The 20,702-nt window shown below is 42.0% G+C and overlaps 1 protein-coding gene across 1 annotated transcript in view; it reads right to left on the bottom strand.

Annotated features, from left to right (window-relative positions):
- mcf2lb (mcf.2 cell line derived transforming sequence-like b) overlaps positions 1–12,201 on the bottom strand; it is a gene marked incomplete in the record, with an annotated part of 42,623 nt that extends 30,422 nt beyond the window's left edge. Inside the window, 1 exon segment of the mRNA XM_037686559.1 lies at positions 12,159–12,201. Within this exon segment, the coding sequence (XP_037542487.1) occupies positions 12,159–12,201 (43 nt within the window).
- Positions 12,202–20,702: the final 8,501 nt, after the last annotated feature.

Raw genomic sequence — 20,702 nt, 5'->3', positions numbered from 1 at the left:
CGGGGTACACCCTGGACGGGTCGCAAGTCCATCCCAGGGACACATAGAGACAAACGAGACAAACAACCATTCACTCTCTCACTCACACCTAGGGACAATTTAGAGTTACCAATCAGCCTAACATGCATGTTTTTGGTCTGTGGGAGGAAACCGGAGTACCCGGAGAAAACCCACGCATGCACGGAGAGAACATGCAAACTCCACCCAGAAGGCCCCTGGACCGGGGATTGAACCAGGGGCCTGTTCGCTGAGAGGCAGCAGCTCTACCAGTTGCGCCACCGTGCGGCCCAAAGCGACATATTTATGGATTTTCCCCATATTTATAAACCAACTTTTGGCAAAGATATGATTGTTTTCATTCATTCTGATTGAAAATATTGAAAACTAACATTTACAGCCGCTAGAAGGCAGTCGAGCAGTATGGCATGCCGTTGTATTAAGTAATAAGTAAAAGTAGCTATTAGTGACACATTCGGCTTGCCACAGCCTGCCACCTTCATCTGCCTGGAGCAAACATCAACTCAGCTTTATTTTGCTGCGCCGCCATGGTGAAATGCAGCTGATTTGATCAAAGTGCATTTATTAAGGAAAAGTTCAAGTGAGACACACTTTTACTATAAAGTCGAGCAAACAAACAATTGTTTTTAAGTGTTAATCTTGTTAAATTCTTGTTAAAGTCCTCCTGTGCACGCCCCTGCGGCCGCCATTTGGCAGCCAGTTGATTTTTGGAACAACACCGGTTCACATTTCCTGGTTGTCAGCGGTGACGCGTAACAAACGCGATGCGTCGATGGTGACATAGATGCCACGTATACGGCGAAGCGACATATTTATGGATTTTCCCACTTTATTAGACATATATGGACTGATGCAACTTATAGGGCGGTGCGACCTGTACAGCGGAAAATATGGTAATATGCAAATTTTGCTTAAAATGTTTAAAATGATGAATCTATGCTTTTTTACAAGCTCAGAATTTGATTATCTGGATTTTTAACCAGAATTTCCACTAAAAAAATGCAACAATCCTTAAATTAAAAACAGTATAAAACATTAGCAAAGAGAACAGCTGAGGTTTCATCTCAGTCTGACTTTGTTTGCTTCACTTTCCCACATCAAAACACTTTTTTTTACAATGTCACTATTAAGTGTGTAGCTTTGAGAGCGATTTTGGACATGAAGTATCAGATAGTTTCACTCCTCTTGACCATTAATGATTAAAATGTTAGAGCTCAGTCAATACACATTTGTTGAGTTTTCAATTTTTTTTATCCTAAAGTGCCATTAATAAAATTCTACCAGTGCAAATGTAAAAACGTCAAGTTTCTTCTGCTCAATTAAATAATTTAACACCCTCTCAAACATACAGACAGAACTGAAGCAAATACATGAAGAAAACATAAATACATTTGCCATAAACTTTTTTGCTGTATAGTACTGTGAGTGTCCTGTAGAGGTCAAAAGGCCCTAACGTCCTCCATCCCTCATTAATTCTCAACCTAATTGAGATTATTTGTGCATTGTTAAAGAAACTCCCATCATCTTTTCAAAGAAACCCTATCTTATCTTAAATTCCTCTTAATGGAGTTTAAACAATCCTAAAACTTTTATTGGCATTCTTTGTTGGGAACTCATTAGGTGGGGAACCCAATGATTCACTGCACGCTGCACGTAGAAACCATCTCACAGTCACTGATAAACTCAAACTGCTTATTAACTCGACTCATTTACGTGTTTTTAACTTTCAACCATCTTTAAATCTTAATCTTTCCTCCCTGCCAGCTGCTGCCATACTTCAGATTAAATTAATGTAATTCACTCGACTGGACATGAAATGTAGCTGTATTTATGGAGTAAACCATAGAACTAAAATTTAATTACAAAACAGTTTTGTCCTTTTAGGTTTTTTTTTAACAAGCATACAGTCAGATTTTTGACAGTTTTCCTGTCTAAGTAGAACAAAAGCTAAATGCCAAACAAAACAGGAAGTTATCCAAAAACAACAACAAAAACCACCTAGTATTTTTTGTTCTGGTTAATAATTATAGGAAGTACCTGAAAAAACACAAATCAGAAAGTATCCAAATATTGACTAAACGTACAAAAAGGCTTCCCAAACTAATCTGAAAACAGAACTATATGATGACCAGAAAATAATGTTTAAGTTTCAAATCTTAATATGTGGATTTTCTCGTGCTTTATTGACTGAAAGTCCACAGATATTACCTTTAAAACATGTGATCTACACAAAATAGTCCTTTAGTTTTAACTTGGTTTACTGCTTTTGATTAGTTTAAGGCTTAAAAACCCATTTTGGTTCAATATTATAAAACAGTTAAAAGATATAATGAACTTCAAAACTTTAGCAAAAAACAACCTCTATTAATCATTATCATGATAAAATAAACATGGTGTTTCAATATTGTTAAAATTCACAATATCACTTGCAATAAACCTTTTTATTCCCTCTCATTCTGTTTTGTCATCATGACATCAAGCCTTTGGGGCCGCAGTAGCCCGGTGGTCATTGTTGTGGTTCCGTAATTCTGAGGCTGTAGGTTTGAGCCCAGATTGCACCAGAATCCGGCTTTATCTGGCATAAAACAATTGCTAAATCTTTCATTTAAGTTCATTAACTGTGGCGACTCCAGCTGAAAATGGCTGCCGAAAGAGAAAAAAGCACCAAAAGAGTCATCCTTTGTGAGCATCTTGGCTACTATCATGAAAAACAGGTGTAGGCAGGAAAGGGGCTGAGATTCCATCAAAATTGAAAAATAGCCGATGATTGATGCAATCCTTTGCAAGACTTATTGTGCATGTTCACAATGAAATGACACCACATTTTCAGTATGTTGTGCAGCGGTTCTCACTGTTTGTGAATCTGCTACAAATATACCAGAAAATACCAGAGCAAATAAAGCGCAACGGCATTACAGATGCTCCGGTTACTGACAAGGGTGATTTGTAATCTTACAACAAAAACTCTAAAGGTTCACACCTAAATGACACAAATCAGACACAGCAGAGTCAGCACATACACAATTTTAAGTAACTTTCACATTAAATATGAATCAGTGAACGACAGACCAAGAAATCCTGAGTTGCTAACCCTTCACGACCTGCTGTTCTGTAATGTGTTGCTGCATGAGTGTATTACAATTAATCTTTCTGACAATACGCTTCCAGCTGATTATTAAAGGCAGCACTCGTTCATTTATTACAAATTTAAAGCTCATATTGAGCTTAACTCCAATTTTTCTTAACACAAACTTATGGATTACATTTTTTTTTATGCGTTTGTATAAAAATTCCTGAACTAATCCCATTTGTGTTTTCAGCTAGTTTAAAATCTGTGGGGGTTAATTGTTGGATATCAGCCAATTTGACAACCTTTGTCGTTAACAGGTATTGATCGGGAACTGATCAATACCTGTGGCAGCTGAAGCTTATTCTCTTTTTTCCTTTTAAATGAAACTCAACCAATCATGTCCACACGCAGAAACAAATTAGGCACAAGAAATCCTATTAAAACCTTATTTGTGATGTTTTAATGTCAGAAACTGATGTTGCACATCAGTAAAGGCCAGGCTGGCCTGGAGTGTTTGGACACAAAGCTGCAGCTGTCTCTCCATCTGCACCGCACTCACAGGCTTCTTATAAACTCAAGGTTACAAAGAGTCCTCCATCAGTTTCAGCTCTCTGACAGGATATCACTACCTCAGCCAGGCCACACCCTGCCCCCAGAAACTCCCACGCATATCACAACCCAAACCCTCCAATCAGACCAGAAAGAGACGATTCTGTTTCAGAAAAATCCCCTCACGAATGTCCAATTTCACCCTCAGGCCCTTTACAGAATCACATTTTTCATCACCTCTAACCTGTGTACAAATATTTTTACCACACACATTATACAACTGGAAAAGCCCCTCGGGAGACCGCTGTAAATCTGAGCCGGTTTCGGCTGCTGCGTCTCACAATGTAAAGTCTATATGTTTATGTACAGAACCAAGGCTGTAATAAACATATTGTACATCTCATCAAGAAAATATGAAGCTCAGAAACACATGCACAAAAGGTTTTTGTTGCCTCAGTTCACATTTAAGATAACCCTGAACTCATACACACAGACACACACACACCACCTGCTGGTGCAAGCATTAAGGCTTAACATGAAGATTAGTGTTCATTCACCCTCACGTTTCTGGCTGAGGAGTCAAAAGTTAGTGGGTCACAGTAACTCACCTGCACATCCTGCCACTACCGACACAGATTAAACAAGACTTAAGTCTTTAAACATCACAACGCAACAAACAGCCTTTCAAATGTCTGCTAATGTGTTGCTCTAAAGGAATAATTAAAGATTTGTTTTTTAAACTGGTGATCCATGGAGTTTTTATTAGTAATCAATATCTTACCTGGTGTAGAAATCCCTCAGGGCATCGCCAGTTTAGAAAATCAGGCAGAACTTCTTTTAAAAGTGCTCAGTTTAAATTTAAGCAGGACCAAAGAGGTTTAATGAAGTTATAAAACAACTCTAATTTAAAACTTTTCATAATGGTTCATTCAAATGCTATTTTCTCAGCCTTTACATCACTTTTATTTTGTGTTAAATGATTATTTACTTAAAAGTCCAGGTTTATTTGCACTAAACTCAGAGTCAACCACAGTCTGTTGCCAGTAACACTCGTAATATAACTTGTAATTCAATGTAACACATGAAATAAATCCAGCCTGAATGCATTTCTGATAGAAATAGGCGAGATTTTATTTTATGAGATTAATTTAATGCACTCACATGGACTGAAACTGGACAACAGGCCAAAATGATCCACTTTAAATAACCATAAACTTTGATGTAAATCATCATCTAAGGCAGAAATAAAAGCAGCTATAAAAGTTTATAAAATAACATTTGCATTATTCACGATGAACTTTGAGATTGGAGATAATTTAGCAACAAAAATCCACTTTGGTCTTGGCTCCACTGTTCGCTCGACTCCTCTGACAGAACATCAGATATTCAGACGTAGATTTTGCTAAACTCTGCTCCCTTTTAACCATCAAGACAATGTTTTATGATTCTTGTATTATTTTATGTAATTGATTTTATTCATCTGTGTTACAGGTCTCGTTTGTAAACGAGACCAACTGTCTAAATAAAAGTAAATAAAAATTACAAACTGATAATTAATAGAGATTTTACTTGCAGGAAGGTGCTGATAACAGATAACTGGACAAGTCTACACATAAAAAATATGAACTTTTCAGGAAAAAGTTGCTGTTCTTTTGCCTTTTTCTAAAAAAAAAATGTTGGAGCATTTGAACAACTTTGCATCTCAAACAGTCAAGCTTCAATAAACATGATCATTTAGCTCATTAAGGAGAGACGCTCCTCACTCTGTTTATTTGGTCCAGAGTTACAACGTTCCTTTACAGTCAGAAAAAGATTAAAATTACAATATATTTGTGTAGATTACTTTAAAACCTTTAGATGAAATGCCAACCTTTGTTCTATCCTGACATTTGAAATAAAAATGTGGGATGTTTTTGTCATTGGTTGTCATTAAACCACCAAATTCTGTTGATTTTAACCTTAAAAATACATAAAACCACTAAACAAGCAGAGGTAAAACAAAACAGTTTTGATTAAAAGACATTACATAACAAGCAAAAAGAGGCAGAACAGGACAGTAAAGTAGATTAATAAATTGTAAGTGCAGGCATGAAGGAGGAAGAAGAGAAATGAAACTGTGACTGGTTAGTCCGTACAATGTGAAGGAAAGGGGGAGGTGCAGTTTAAAAAGGTAACGTTTAAGGTGAGGGTGATGATAAATTGTGTTCATCCAATAAATAAATGATGCGAACCACTAAATAAGTAAATATAAGACTAAAAGAAATAAACTAGAAACCTAATTTTACTTTTAAGATCAAGAAGTTTATAATTAGCCTGATTATAACCAGTTTGATCCCAGTACATTTATATGAACAAAATGGTGTCACAATAGACATAGAGCTTCTTTTATGTTTAGTTTTTTATAACACAACTGTAAAATTTAAGAGAAAAGCCTTGAAAACTGGACAGATTATGTTCAAGATTGAATGCTTTCAGAGACACAAGTCACATTTTCTAACAGGAGCCAAGACGAAAGTGATTCAAAACTAAAAGAGTGGATTTAAGAACCTGTTTAAAGGTGTTTAATAGATTAGAGGAGTAAAAGAGGAGTGAACAAGATATTTTGTGTTGCATTAAAAGTGACGACCCATCAGAAACCCACCACAGATCCAGTGACAGCGACATGAGAGTCTGTAGAAACTCTCAACCTCCTGAAGAGAAATGCGAACATGATGACACTCACTCCCCTCTCCAGGAACCGAACACAAACCCAGTTCTTCATCCAACTTTTCCTCTTTGGTCTCCTCAGCTTCATCGTCCATCTGAGAACTTTTCTTTAGCTCCGTCTCTCCATGCTGCACTGACACTGCAGTGTTATCTCCTGTTTGGCTCCCATCATCTCCTTCTGGACTCTCCTCTGTTTGTTCTTTAGTCCCATGAAGTTCTGCAGTTTCTGCAAATAAATCCAGCTTCTTTCTGTCCGAACATCCATCTGAATCCAAAGTGTTCACATTTGTTAGAGTCACCCCCATCTCAGCTTTCATGGTACACTCAGAACCAAACGCATCTTCCACATCCTCCTCCATGAAGAAGCCTAAACCTTCCATCACTCCTTCCATCCTTTTGTCCCATGTTCCTCCTTGTCTCCTCCTCTTCTGCAACATTTGCTCCATGAAACCGGACAAAATGATCACCTGTGCAACTTCCCTGTCATGGTGACTTCACCTGCTGCCAGACTGCAGGTGCTCAACAGCCTGCAGACATCACTAACTGAAACGACTTCCTATTTCAACCTCAGGTTACCTTCCGTGTACAAAAGCTGCAGTGTGGAGCCCTGCCTGACCCTCCCTTCTATCAGTCTCCTAAAAGGACAATGCAGCCAACCTGCACATGTGAGACTTGCTTCTAAAAACATCCAGTCGTGACTCTTTATACCCAGTGACAAACAGGAAAAAAAAACTTGCCAGGTAAGATATGCTAAAATATTCTGCAGCTCTCATTTACCTAAACCAGCACAATCTGGGATACCCGTCAGGCTTATCTCAGGAAATGTGCACAAAGCTCCCATTCTGACCATTCAAACACTGCCCGAGTCTCCATTTAACCATTCACTGCCTGCTGATTGAAAGGCTCTGTTCTCCTTTACTCCACTCAAAAGACCCCATTCTCACAAAGTTCATGAAAGACCTGATTCTTTGGAGACCTCTCAAAGAAACACACTGTTTCTTGACAGAATGTGGCGATTTAGATTCAATTTCAAAAAGCCCTGAAACAAGTTAATAAACACTACTTTGTGTCCTTCGGTCACATCGTTATCGAGTAAAAGGAGTTCAGTGGTGCTCAGAGGTTCACTAATGTTTTTATTGTCTGAGAATGGGAATAAAAGCTTGTGTCTGTGTGCGTGTGTGGGGGTGTTGCAGGTCTTTGCAGGGCATGGCGATTAACATGCGTGTTTACTTTGTGACCAAGAGCGTGCATGAGGTTATCAGTGTCATAAACACACAGAGATAAAAGTTGGAGCCTTTCAGCTAAAACAAAAAGAGCAGTTTGGTGGATGAACTCAGTCAATTTAGAGCAGGGTTACTCAACTGGTGGCCCACGGGCCATATCTGGCCCCTGGGTGACTTCAATATGGCCCACTTCATAAAAAAAAAATATATATATATATATATATATATATTGGGGGGTGGTTCTGGGTTTGGGTTTTGTTTATAACATTTATGATTCAATGCAATAAAATGAACAAATTGAAAAGGTAACAGATTATTGTAAACGTTAGTTTATTTACATAATGACTTTAATCACTGGATGTCCGGCCCCTGAGCATTCTCATTGCCCTGGTGTGGCAGCAGAAAACGACGGCTGTAAAGATAGCGAGCACTGAATTTATAAATCCACAGTTACTTATCCGCAGTGAGCCAGAGGACTGAAACCACATCAGAATGTAATCCGACGTGTTTTGGATTGAAATACTCTGTAGAATAAAGTAAAAACACCAGAATCTTATTTTACATACAGGTAGTCATAAACCACATGGGAAACAGAACTGAAAAATAAAAATAATAATAATGGTGACTAAGTACTGAACTAATTAATTTATTCCTCTGTTTTCTGACATGTGTCTCTAGTCAAACCTATCTCATTAAAATCAAAATCTACAGGAGGGGGAAGCAAAAATGGACAGAATCCCCCGATGCCTAACAGCGTATGAATCTGCGTAGTAATAAAAACAAATACAGCAGCAGCCGAGGCTCAGGGGATGGAGCAAATAATCAGTCAGCAAAATGGTTGTTTAAAGTCCAACTTGATGGACAAGATACTGAACCACATGTTTGTGAGTATACAGTAGTAAGTAAAATGCATAAATAGGATGTTCAGTATTATAAAAGACAAGACAAGACAAGATAAGATGAGATAAGATAAGATAAGATAAGATAGAACTTCACCAATCCCGCAGAAAATTGTTGTGCCAGAGTTTCAGTATAAAGGAACATACACAAGGAATCACACAAGATATAAAAAGTAACAAAGAATATAAAAACACCAGCAATTAAGCTCTAAAACAGGTGCAGACAGAAACATTAAAATGTTTATTGTGGTGTAGGATTCATTTTATTGTCCTATGTACAGAAAGGGGGAGGAGTTGAAAAGTTTGAAGGACTTCCTGTGTTGCTCTGTGGAGCACCTCGGTGGTCTCAGTCTACGACTGAAGGTGCTGTGGTAAGAGCCCAGTGTGTCATGCAGGGGGTGTGACGTGTTGTTCAGGATCTGGAGCAGTTTCCTCAGCATCCTCTGTCAGAGACTGCAGGTCCACTCCCAGATCTGAGCCAGCTCTCTTGACGAGTTTATCGAGTCTGTTGACATCAGCTTTCTTCACCCTGCTGCACACCACAGCGTAGAAGATGCTGGAGACCACCGAGTGGTAAAACATCTGCAGCATGATCCTACTGACCAGAGGAGATTGTAATGTACTGCGGCGCAGGACTAAATTTAGCCAAATGGTGGTGTCCATCAAAGGCACGCAGTCGTGGAACACACTGCCAGTTTCCATCAGGAACTGCGGCACCTACTCCAGCTTTAAAAACCTTGTACCTGGAGTCCGAGGTGTAGAGCGTGAACAGAAACGGTGAGAGGACCGTGCCCTGAGGAGCCCCTGTGCTGCTCAGTATGGTGCCCGAGGTGGTATTCTGCAGCCTCACATACTGTGGTCGACCTGTGAGGTAGTCTCTGATCCAGGTAACATGCAGATTAGGCACGAATTCAAAACGATTTTTAAAGTACAGCCAATGTTAAAACTGATATGTTATTAGACTCAGTGGTCTTTGAAGAAATGCAAATTGTTGAATGCTTTGTCTTTCAGAAACTAACATTATTTTATGATTAGAGAGAATTGAGCCATTTTGTTCAGTCTCATGCAATGTTGTGAGCTCCTGTGACATCTGTTAGAGCTCATAGTGTGTGTTGAGGATGACTCAGCTACTGCCACATCAAACTTTTAGCACAAAAACTAAAACTGATCGACTTACAGCCATTTTTGTGTTGGCTAAGTTTGATTAGCTGTGGCTGCCATCTTGAGTTGGGTTGACTCCAAGGTTAATCAATTGTAAATGTGCAGCCACTGATAACTTTCTGAGGGTTTATTTACAAACTCTCCAATGAATCATGAGATATTTTATTAACAGACAGACATACCCCCCCCCCCCCCACACACACACACACACACATGCACACACACATGCACTTACAAACAAAAGGACAAAAACAATATTGCCACTGTCCTTTGGCATCAAGCAGTGGTGGAGAAAGTACTCAAGCACTGTACTTGAGTAAAAATACAAATAAACAGACAAAAATGCACTCTAGTAAAAAACACAGTAACATTTTTCCTTAAGTAAAAGTAAATACTTGCTTTTAAAAAAGTATTAAAAGTGCTTGCTGAATGCATTACCTAATGGTCTATCATTAAGTGTGCCTCCCATACGTATATTTTCTGTACTACATTAATAGTGTTGAGTCATTTTAATGAACAATGCTGCAGATAATACATGTTTTTATTGTGTTTACTCTGTGACACAGTTCACACTTAGACGTGTGATTCTGTGCATCAGAATTTCAGGGATGACCTGCAGAGTTAAATGCCATTAATCAAAATAAAGAGGAATGATTATAACTTTGAAAGTTTTTATTTAACACAAAACCAAACCAATGTGTCATTTTAACTGCAGTAAACACATTTAAGTAAAAGTTGTCTGACAGAAAAAAGGAGCATTAGACCTAACAAAGGAATATCTGATAATTTAAACTCCAGTTTGTCATCAACTAGTTAAAATACTGTTCATTCAACCTTGTAATGGATCAATATTGAACAATATTTTAACTTCCTGACACCATTTTCAAAACTTGGACCCGAGTGTCGAGCCATTTGGAGACATCTCTTGTCTCCTAACGCCACGAACTGACACATTTTAATATTGCAGCAAAAATTTCTTGTTCAAGTTCAGAAGAAGTTGGTTTTCAAAGTTTTTTGAGTCCAGTCTGGCTCTTTTGGGAGAGAAAATCTGTCCTGTTGTACTGAACAGTCTTTCAATAATCTTTCAATAGTTTTTCAATAAGGCCATGGATGGTGCGTATCTTCTGGCTGACTCTCTGCGGTGGAATCCAGTGTGGGTGTGTTATCGTGTGGGTGTGCCCAGCTCAATGATGTATATACTACATGTATATGTATATGTCTATGTATATACATCATTGGCCCAGCTCTTCTTCAGAGAGTCAGAGTTTCTTTATTTGTCATTCGCATCACATGTGGTACATGTAGTGGAATGGAATTATGTACACAGGGTCCCAGTTACATCCAACAATGGCAAAAATATAAAATGTAAAAATAGAGTAAATAAAGATCTGAGATATAAACTAAGATATATGCTAAACAAACGCCCAACAGTACGTTAAAAGATCTAAGAAATATGCCAGTCACTAATAGTGCAAAACAATACACCGAACAACAGCAGCACAGTTCTCATAGATTCTGTTCTTGAAGGTGGGTCTAACGTTACCTGCACACTTTGCAGTGATTCAATGGACCAACTCCCCTCTCACCATTGGTTACTTTCAAAGTAACAAACAAATAAAAAATCGCAATGTGAGTGTAACTTGTAACGCAATGCATTATAGAAATGCAGTGTAGTAGAATGTACAGATACTTCATGTAAAATGGAGTGGAGTAAAAGTCGAAAGTACCCACATTTAACTCTACTTAAATAAAGTACAAATACGTGAAAAATGTAGTTAAGTACAGTAACAAAGTACTTGTACTTAGTTAAATCCCACCACTGGCGTCAGGTAATAACTACCACTAAAGAGCCTGTAACAAAACACTGTTCAATAACTTTCAATCTGAATTATTTGAGCAAGCAGAAGAAAATCCTACAGTTTTAGAAATTATTCAGCATATGAGAACATACATCCTCTTCCCAGATCTCTGTATAGCCTCAGCCTACAAAAACAGCAACTCATGAATCAGTGATGTGCCTGCTGAATTCTGCTCACGGATAATGACTTCACCAGAGCTGAAGGGAAAAAACAACAACTTTCACCCGACACCATTCAGCCGAGGCAAACAAGGCTGACAAGATGCACGAGCTGCAGCTCAAGTCAGTGCACGTCGAAACATACAGAGAATCTCATAAAATCCATAAGACCACAGCAAAAGCATAAAACAGATGCATCCATCCTGAAAAAAATGTCTGAGGTCACACTTTGTGTTAAATGAGAAAAACAAAGATTTTGTTTTTTCAAATGTGCAAAGATTTAGGATAAACATGCCATCAGTAGATTATAACGAGAGCTAAAAACATAGAGCCAGACAAAACAAAATGCATAAAATACACATCATTAACTCACATGTTTTAAATGTTACCATTGGTATCCCTTTATCCAAATCAGATGCACCATTCTTGGTTTCCTTCACCATTCTTTTCCTGCTGTACATGAGCTCTTATTTAAATTAGAGACAAAATCCAGTCTCAAAGTGAAAACAACCTACTGGCACAACAACAACCCAGCATGTCTTCTCCATCCAGCAGCATCTGTCCCTTTGCACCAGCTCGTCCCCCCCGGTCATGTGCCGCATGCTGCAACTACCGCATTAGCTGAGGAGTCCTCTGCTGCTACAGGAAAATGTCAGTGCAGCTGCAGAGAGCTGCCAGTTGCACACTGAAGAGGCTGTTTAAGCTTTACAGTCACGCACACACACACACACACACACACACACACACGCACGCACGCACACACACACACACACACACACACACACACACACACACACACACACACACACACACACACACACACACAGTCCAAGAGGAAGCAAAAGGAATCCCACAGAAAACACTTTGTGGGGGTCTGGGAATGATGCCCTGCAGAACTCTGGCCAAAAGATTAATACAGAATATAAAAAGCACCAATCCACACATGCACAGGAAGTTGAAGTTCATGAATGAGCTGCAGATTTCCAGAAAAGTTCAGAAATTGAAAGGACAAAACAGCAACTCGAGCACAAACAAGCTGGACTCGTTCAAGTCTTACCGTCCCACTCTCTCCAGGAGTTTCTGTGACTTGCAGGACTGAAGGGAAAAGAGGAGCCCAGTCCAGAGATGTCCAAGTTCTGAATCAGATGACTGAGGCGGTTCATGATCTGGTAGGATGCCTCCCCACCCTCCCGCAGAAACTCGTGAAGGGACATGAAAGCCGGCTGCTGGTCTCAGTCTCAAACTGTCATCCAGGGAGACCTCCTGCACAACCCAACAGACTCCAAAGTACAGCTTCCAAACGCAGACATGAGAAAGAATCCTTTCTGTGCAAAGTCTCTCGGGATCACAAGCTCTCACGCACGTCCAGTGAAGCTACCTCTGCTCAGATACGTGCAAAACAAGACCAGCGTCCTCTGCAGTGCCACATTGGGGACTCGAAGAATCAGGACTGAGCCGAGTCACTGTCTGCACAACCTCTGACACAGAAATAGTGAGCCTTGCTCTGCCGATGCACACGTACGAGCACACATGCACCACTGCAGGTGTAACTATTAACACTTCAGAGCAGCAAAGGTTTCAAAGTAAGAGGACACAGAGGGAGGGTGGAGTGGGACAGAAGCTGAGGGCAGCCGGTGGAACACAAATCCCCTTCTGCTTCTCAGGCTAATTATGTTCCTCCACTCCTTAACTAATCTGCCTTTTCTTTCACTCGTTGAATCTTTGATTCTTTCAGGCCTTTCGTTTCTGCTGAACCAGGAGATGATGCCAAAAAAAAAAAAAGGACTGAGGCTGAAAACAGTAATCTGTAAAATAAGAAACTAAAACCAAACTTTGGCCCTTAAAAATTATGGCACACATGGAGAGTTCATTTGTTGTCAGCCGGCTGAAGGAGACTTCTTTGATGGAGGAGGTGGTTTGTCTGGGAGACTTTTGACTTATTTTGTGTGTTTTGTGTGCGTTTGGCTGTGATGTGCAGTGAAATGTGTCAAGGAAAAGGCAGCTAACTGTTTGTGAGTTTGTATTAGAGATGAGAGAGCAGCTTCACTGTGACATCCTGATGAGGCGACTGCAGGGGCCCAAACATTTGCTCCTTCTTCTGGACTTTTCTACCTCTCATGTTGTCCCTGATTAGTTTTTCAACACAATGACTTCATACTTCATGTGCTGATAATTTTGTAAGGCTGCTGCTCCTGATGGCACTTTAAAGAGATAATTCAACTGTTTTACTGTAAAGGGTTCTGTGGACGGTAGTTGGGTCATTCCAGCGAATGGGTGCCTTTTACGTTCCCCTGAAATTGTATCTATAAATGCGTATAAAAATTAACTGTGAAATATATTTTCTTATGAAAGAAAATGTCCTGCATGTGATCCAATTGCAAATTTAAGATACATGATAAAGATGATTATTAAAAACTACCAAGAATACTGAAGAAACAGCTTTTGTCACCTGTCCTCACTCTGTAACTTTACACTTTACAATAAAACATAATAAATAAAATCCTAAAGAACTGTTATTTTTTGTTGATTTTTTTGTATGACTGCTAATCCCATTTATGGTTTACATATATTTTTTTCAAAATAAATCTATTATATTTTTGTTAAAATACACATTTTAGTTGTGTCCCTTGGTTTTCACTCAGCATAACATATTAGCCTATTTGAAAAATTTGGAACAATCCAGAAGTGACATGGTCAACATGAAGTTTCATCAGTTTGACCTTCTAAAAGTCATGGGAAGACTAAAAGTAAATTATTCCATTTATTTTTATGTAAATTTGATCATGGTTCAACTATAGCTGAATATCTTTGTTTTCATTTGTTAATTAAATTATTATTTTTTTAGGTAAATCACTAGAATGCACTCAGTTGCTTCATGCTATTAGCAAGGATGCCATGTGGCTATATTTCATGTATTTGCTAACTTTATGCTAAAAACTCTGTCCTGTTACTTTCAGTCCTTTACCTGTTGTTCAGTCCTGTTACGTCATGGTGTTTTGGAAAAAACCCCCAAAAAAACCTATTTTCTCCAATTTTGTTTGGTCTGTCTTTTACCTAATTGTTTAATACATTACATGATCATAAATGTAATAAACTTTTGCGTTTGGTCTCTGTAAATTCATAAATGTGCCTTTGGAAATTTTAGAAAAACACTATCTCTATTTATATGAAGGGACTTTTTGGTAAAAAAAACAAAACAAAACAAAACTATTTAAGCATCTATTAAACCATTTCATCAAAAATAAAGACCTAATTAAGAATAAACAATGAAATTAGTTGTTATGCTTTAAAATATGCTTTTTGGATGTCACATGAGTTTTGGTAACAGTACTGAAAAAAATGCAACCATCTTTGACTTTAAAGCTTAATAGAAAATGAAATAAAATCACCTGAGATGGACCAATATCCATTTTGAATAGTTAGATATTTATATTACTAGATCCAGTTTAAAAAAACATGTAAAAAATATATTCAATTTTGGAGAGTTACTACAAGCAAATGGCACCCATTCGGTGGAATGAACCAGTTAATAAATACTATCTTGAAGTTAAATGGTAATCATCAAATTGACGCACAGCAATAATTAAACACCTTGAGAGTGTTGAAAAATATTTAAAATCTGACATATTGGGGGCAATTCCAATTCTCCAGCACAGTTTGGCTGGGTAAAAGTTTGTATTTATGAACACGACTTTTAAACTTCATCCATCCAACACCTTTACCCGCTTCTTCCTTTTCAGGTCACATGTCCAGCCATCATTGTTCAAGAGGCGGGGGACACCCTGGACAGGTCTCCAGTCCATCACAGGGACACATAGAGACAAATGAGACAAACAACCATTCACTCTCTCACTCACACCTAGAGACATTTTAGAGTTACCAATCAGCCTAACATGCATGTTTTAGGTCTGTGGGAGGAAACCGGAGCACCCGGAGAAAACCCACGCATGCACAGAGAGAACATACAAACTCCACCCAGAAAGGTCCCCAGACCAGGATTTGATCAGGCGATCAGCTCACTGAGAGGCGACAGCTCTACCAAATGAGCCACCTTTTGCGTCTGTGTCTCGTTTGAACTTCAGTATATACAAAACCAGACAGATTCCTTTGATCAAGCTATCACTTTCTATTAAAATGCTGATTAATATTTGAAGACATATACAATTTAATGAAGCATTTGAAAGTATTTAAAAAGTAGTCTGAAATATTCTGATTGAACTAAACAAAATTTTAATTAAAGGCCTAGAAACCATCGAGGGAATGTATATCGACTACCACCTTCGATGTGCACGTTTGAGACTAAAATCAATAAAGTTATCACTTTATAGTCAAATCTTGAAAATTCCATTATGCACCGTCTCATGTAATAAAGTGGGACCATGCACAATCTGTTCTGAGCACAAGTTTGGGATGACTGTCAGCGACGACCACTCTAAACTTTAACCCAACATCTGTAAAAATGACTGAGTTATAGAATTTTGTTCTATGTCATATAGGCTTCGCCCTTTAAGGCTGTCGCTGATGGTTTATCCCGTTATGCGCAGCATAAGCACTGAAAAAAAAATTAGTCCACGCCCACCTGCTGTGTGGGCCCCACCCGGTCCGTATAAATTACGTTAAGAGCGGGAAATCGGCTCCCATTTTTTCTTCAGCGAGCTAATATAGCACTGTCAGAAGAACTAAGAAGATAAATTGTGTAAATGACCAACCTTTGCGGAAGATGCTTGGCCCGGCAGTCGACCTCCGGTCGTCCGGTGAGTTCTCCTCCCCGAGGAGAAGATGACAGCAGTCTTATTCCAAGGTAAGCGTCGGGGAACATTTCCCAGTGACAGGTCATTACACGCTGGACAACGCCATCTTGTGTTTTTCCTCTTATCGCCGACCCTCGGGGCGAACCGGATGGTTCCTCCGGGGCAAGGTGTGCTCAGCTGCAGCCCCCGCTGCTCATTCCCTCCCGGGGAGCGTAGTGTAGGTGGAGGGGGGCTGAGTGAATGCTCACCCCATCTCACCTCGTTTCGCATCGGCGATCACACCGCTCCCGGCCGACAGCGCCCTCAGGGGTTGCCCGGCGGAACCCGGGAGGAGGCTGACATGAAGGGACCCCTTTTTTTCTACGTCCCTCGCCTTTTCCCGCCAGTTCGGATGATCGGCGGAAAGGTTATTTTTCACTGACGTGTTTTTCCAGGCAGCCGCAGTTAGCAACAACTTGCGCTGCTAGCATATAGCATGTCCAAGGGACTGAAGGCCGCAGACCTGCCTTGGAGACAAAGAACTCCCTCTGTAAGGCAACTGACGCTATTCCTCGGTTCCCTCCCCTGGAGCCAAGCCTCGCGGAAGCTTCCGGAGCGAAGCTGTCCAGGTCGGAGCAGTGTCCCGTCCCTCCGGAGGAACCAGACGGCGACCAAGCTCTCCAATCGAGCCCACCGACGTGTTTTCAGGCAACCGCAGTTAGCAACAACATGCGCTGCTAGCATTTAGCATGTCGAAAAGGCTGAGACCTCAGACCTGCCGGAGGAGACAAAGAGCTCCCTGTGTAGATCGGCAGACGCCATCCTCAACATGTGCGCCGCTCCCTCGGTTTGCCTGTCGAGGATTGTAGCATGGATGACGGTAATCCAACGTTCCATCTGGCTCCGTCACTCTCCATTGCTGCCGGAAAAGCTGCACAAAGACCGGATGGAGGGCCCCATCTCATCGGACGCGCTGTTCGGAAGCAGCTTGACGTCCATGCTGACGAATTCGAAGCAGTCGGAGGAGACGTCGGAAGCTGTACGCCATCTCATCAAGCCGCGCGGCTCTTTCCGTCCTCCAGCCCGCTGGAGAGATCGTCGAAAGCAGAGGCAGAAACATCGACGCTCCACGGCAGCAGCAGCTTCGTCTCGCCCAGCTCCACCACCAGCCCCGCCCGCCAGAGACCACCCCTCCTCAGTCCGGCAGCCTGCACTTCAGCGTTTTCCCCAGAGATCGCCTGCAGACGGCGCTCGGAGCAAACAAACCGCAGGGCTCACGGGGGAGAAGTTTTAAGAAATGACGGTCTGCGGAGGATGTGTGTATAAATGACACAGGAATTGAATAAATGATTTTTCAAGATCAAAATGCCTGTTTTTAGCCAGTCTGTAAGCTCGGATGAGCTCACAGCCGCTACACACACATCCTCCACTCATAAGAGCCGGTGTCCTTAAATAAAGGTTTTTTAAATCCACCGCCGCTCCTTCACATGCCCAGACGCTCACGTGACACCACGGTAAGCGAAATAACTTGTTGTCAATCAGACCCGCACGATCACCTCCCAACGGTGTTAACGCGCACCCGAGCGAGGCAAGCAGCCTCCATCCAAACGGCACTGTGTCGATGATGCACGCACAGCTGCCCGGCGCTCACCGGCCCACATCGGGATAAATGTGGGACCGCAGGCCGGGTCCGGTGGAGGTCCCTGCTCTCAGCGAAAACAACACACGCCTCTCCTGAATGAACGCGAGTGGCCGTCATCCACCGCGTCCCAGCGATCAGCAGCTCACGGCGGCATAAGTGTGAGACAGCTGAATGAATCCAATGACGGGCCCCGCCCTCAGCGAGAGCGGCGCGCGTCCCTCCAGAGGAAACGTGCGCTCCCGCGAGGCTCACAACCTTCACTTCATCAGCTGACACACGCCTCGCCTCAGCACACACCGCCCCGCCCGGACATGAAGGTTGGTCCGCGATCCAGTCACAGCGCGCGGGCGCGCGCAGAACAGCCTTTTCGAGAAAGCCTCGCCTTGGGTCACGCGGAAAACATTTCCGCGACGCATGACGGCGGTCGAGGCGGAGGTTTGGATGACATCCGTTCAAAACACGGCACATCATTTAAACGCACGTCCACTCCACGAACGTCACGCAGAGTGGTTAAAAACATGTTCACCGGACAGATGGATGGACAGAGTGTTATGCAAGGGTTACACGCTGCAGTTTGCAACCCGACCCCCTCCGTTCGGAGGAGGTATAGAGACGGTCCTGTCATCAACAGACCAAGTCTCAGCCTTAAATGCAGAAGTCCAAGAGCTTCTGATAAAAGGTGTAATCTCAAGAGTTCCCAACGAGGAGGAAAACACAGGGTTTTACTCACGCTACTTCCTGGTCCCCAAAAGGACCGGAGGGACGAGACCGATTCTGGATCTGTCAGCTTTCAACAAAGCGATCATGAACAGATCTTTTCACATGTTGATGAACAGACAGCTGTTGGACAACATCCAGGAAAACGACTGGTTTGTCTCCATCGTTTTAAAAGATGCCTATTTTCACACACCAATCATCCCAAAACACAGAAAATTTCTGCGTTTCGCCTTTCAAGGGATGAAGTACCAGTACAACAGGTTACCTTTTTTGGGTACTCCCTCGCGCCTCGTACGTTCTCAAAGTGTGTGGAGACAGCCCTGCATCCACTGCACAAGCAGGGATGAGAGTTTTGTTTTACCTGGACGACCTGCTGCCCCTGTCTCACTCCAGACAGGAAGCATTGATACAGGCTCAGGTGTTAGCATCACACCTGCTAAATCTGGGTTTCGCCATAACTGGAAGAAGAGCTCGATTTTCCCGGCCCAGATAATTGTTATCTGGGAGTGGAATTAAACTCAATTACCATGACGGCTCGTTTATCACAAACAAGAATCGACACTCTAAAAACCAATTACGCCACGTAAGACCTGGCAAAGTGGTAACAGCTGTCTCCGTCATGAAGCTGTTGGGAATGACGTCATCAGCTCACACAGTGGTCCCGCTGGGTTTGTTACACATGAGACGCCTCCAGAGGTGGTTTACGCGTCTGCGTGTGGATCCAGTAAAACAAAAGAGACGGATGATCACTGTCCCTCCCTCCATGGGAGCAGACCTCCGACACTGGGGAAACACCCTGGCTCTGTCAGAGGGAGTCCCCGTCAGCAGACCCACGTCACGTGTCAGTCTTCACGGACGCGTCTCTGTCAGGTTGGGGGGGGGAACATGCCTATCTCAAGCAGTAGGGGCGCTGTGGCCCCACCGCACATCAGCCCACATCAATGTTTTTTGTAGTGTCGCACAGTGCTGAATGTGATTCAACATTTTGCTCCCGTGCTACAGAATCAACACGTGTTGATTCACACAGACAACATGGTGACTGCTGCGTACATAAACCGCCAGGGGGGTGTGCGTTCAGCCCAGATGTTACACATTGCGCGGAAGCTACTGAGTTGGGTTCATCAAACCTGCTTTTATTAGAGCGGTTTACATATCCGATGTTCTGAACAGAGGGGCTGATGTGACGTCCAAGGGCGGCCCACGTTATGTGGACCGGATCCTCCATCCGGATCTGATGTTTTTCAGACACAGCAGAAGTTGGCAAAGCAGCTGTGGACCTGTTTGCGACGCGAGAAGAACGCGCAATGTCAACTACGGTTTTTTCCCTGAGCCCGCGAGACGATCCATCGCTGGGGGGGGACGCATTTGCTCACAGTCGGTGGCCCAAAACGCTTTTTACGCGTTTCTTTTCCCTCACCTCCTCTGTTTTTTACGGTCCATGAACCGAGTTCAGGAGGAGGGATTGACAGCTCTCCTGGTGGCTCCCGGCGTGTGAACGCACTATGGTTCCCAGGCCTGCAACGTCTGTTGTGGGGTCGCCGTGGAACTGTCGTGGAGGAAGGATGCTCTCCTTCAGGCAGGAGGAGCGACCAAGAGTTACCCAGAAATAGGTCAACACCGGTGGGTTTGACCGCTGAGCGGTCCCACTTAGAGGATGGGTCTCCCTCAGGAGATAGTGTGCACAATTCAAGATTCACGTGCTGCATCTACCACAGTTCTGTACACATCAAGGGTACGGCTTTTCAGCGCTGGTGTACAGAGAAGGTTTAGAGACCACTTCATGATTTTTAGGCAGCGTGTTGTTTTTCTACAACACCTGATGGATAGGGAGTTGGCTTTCAGTACGCTTTAACGTACGTTGCAGCCATCTCTTCCTGCCACAAAGGGTTTGGAGACAGAACAGCTTTTAATCACCCGCTGATGAAGCGGTTTCTAAAAGGTGTACAGAGATGTAGGCCTGTTTCATGCCC

The sequence above is a fragment of the Nematolebias whitei genome, chromosome 13 (assembly GCF_014905685.2).
Source record: "Nematolebias whitei isolate Nwh7 chromosome 13, NemWhi1, whole genome shotgun sequence".
In the NCBI taxonomy this organism is placed as follows: Eukaryota; Metazoa; Chordata; class Actinopteri; order Cyprinodontiformes; family Rivulidae; genus Nematolebias; species Nematolebias whitei.
The sequence above is the reverse complement of the archived record's forward strand: the minus strand, read 5'-3'. Positions and strand labels throughout refer to the sequence as shown.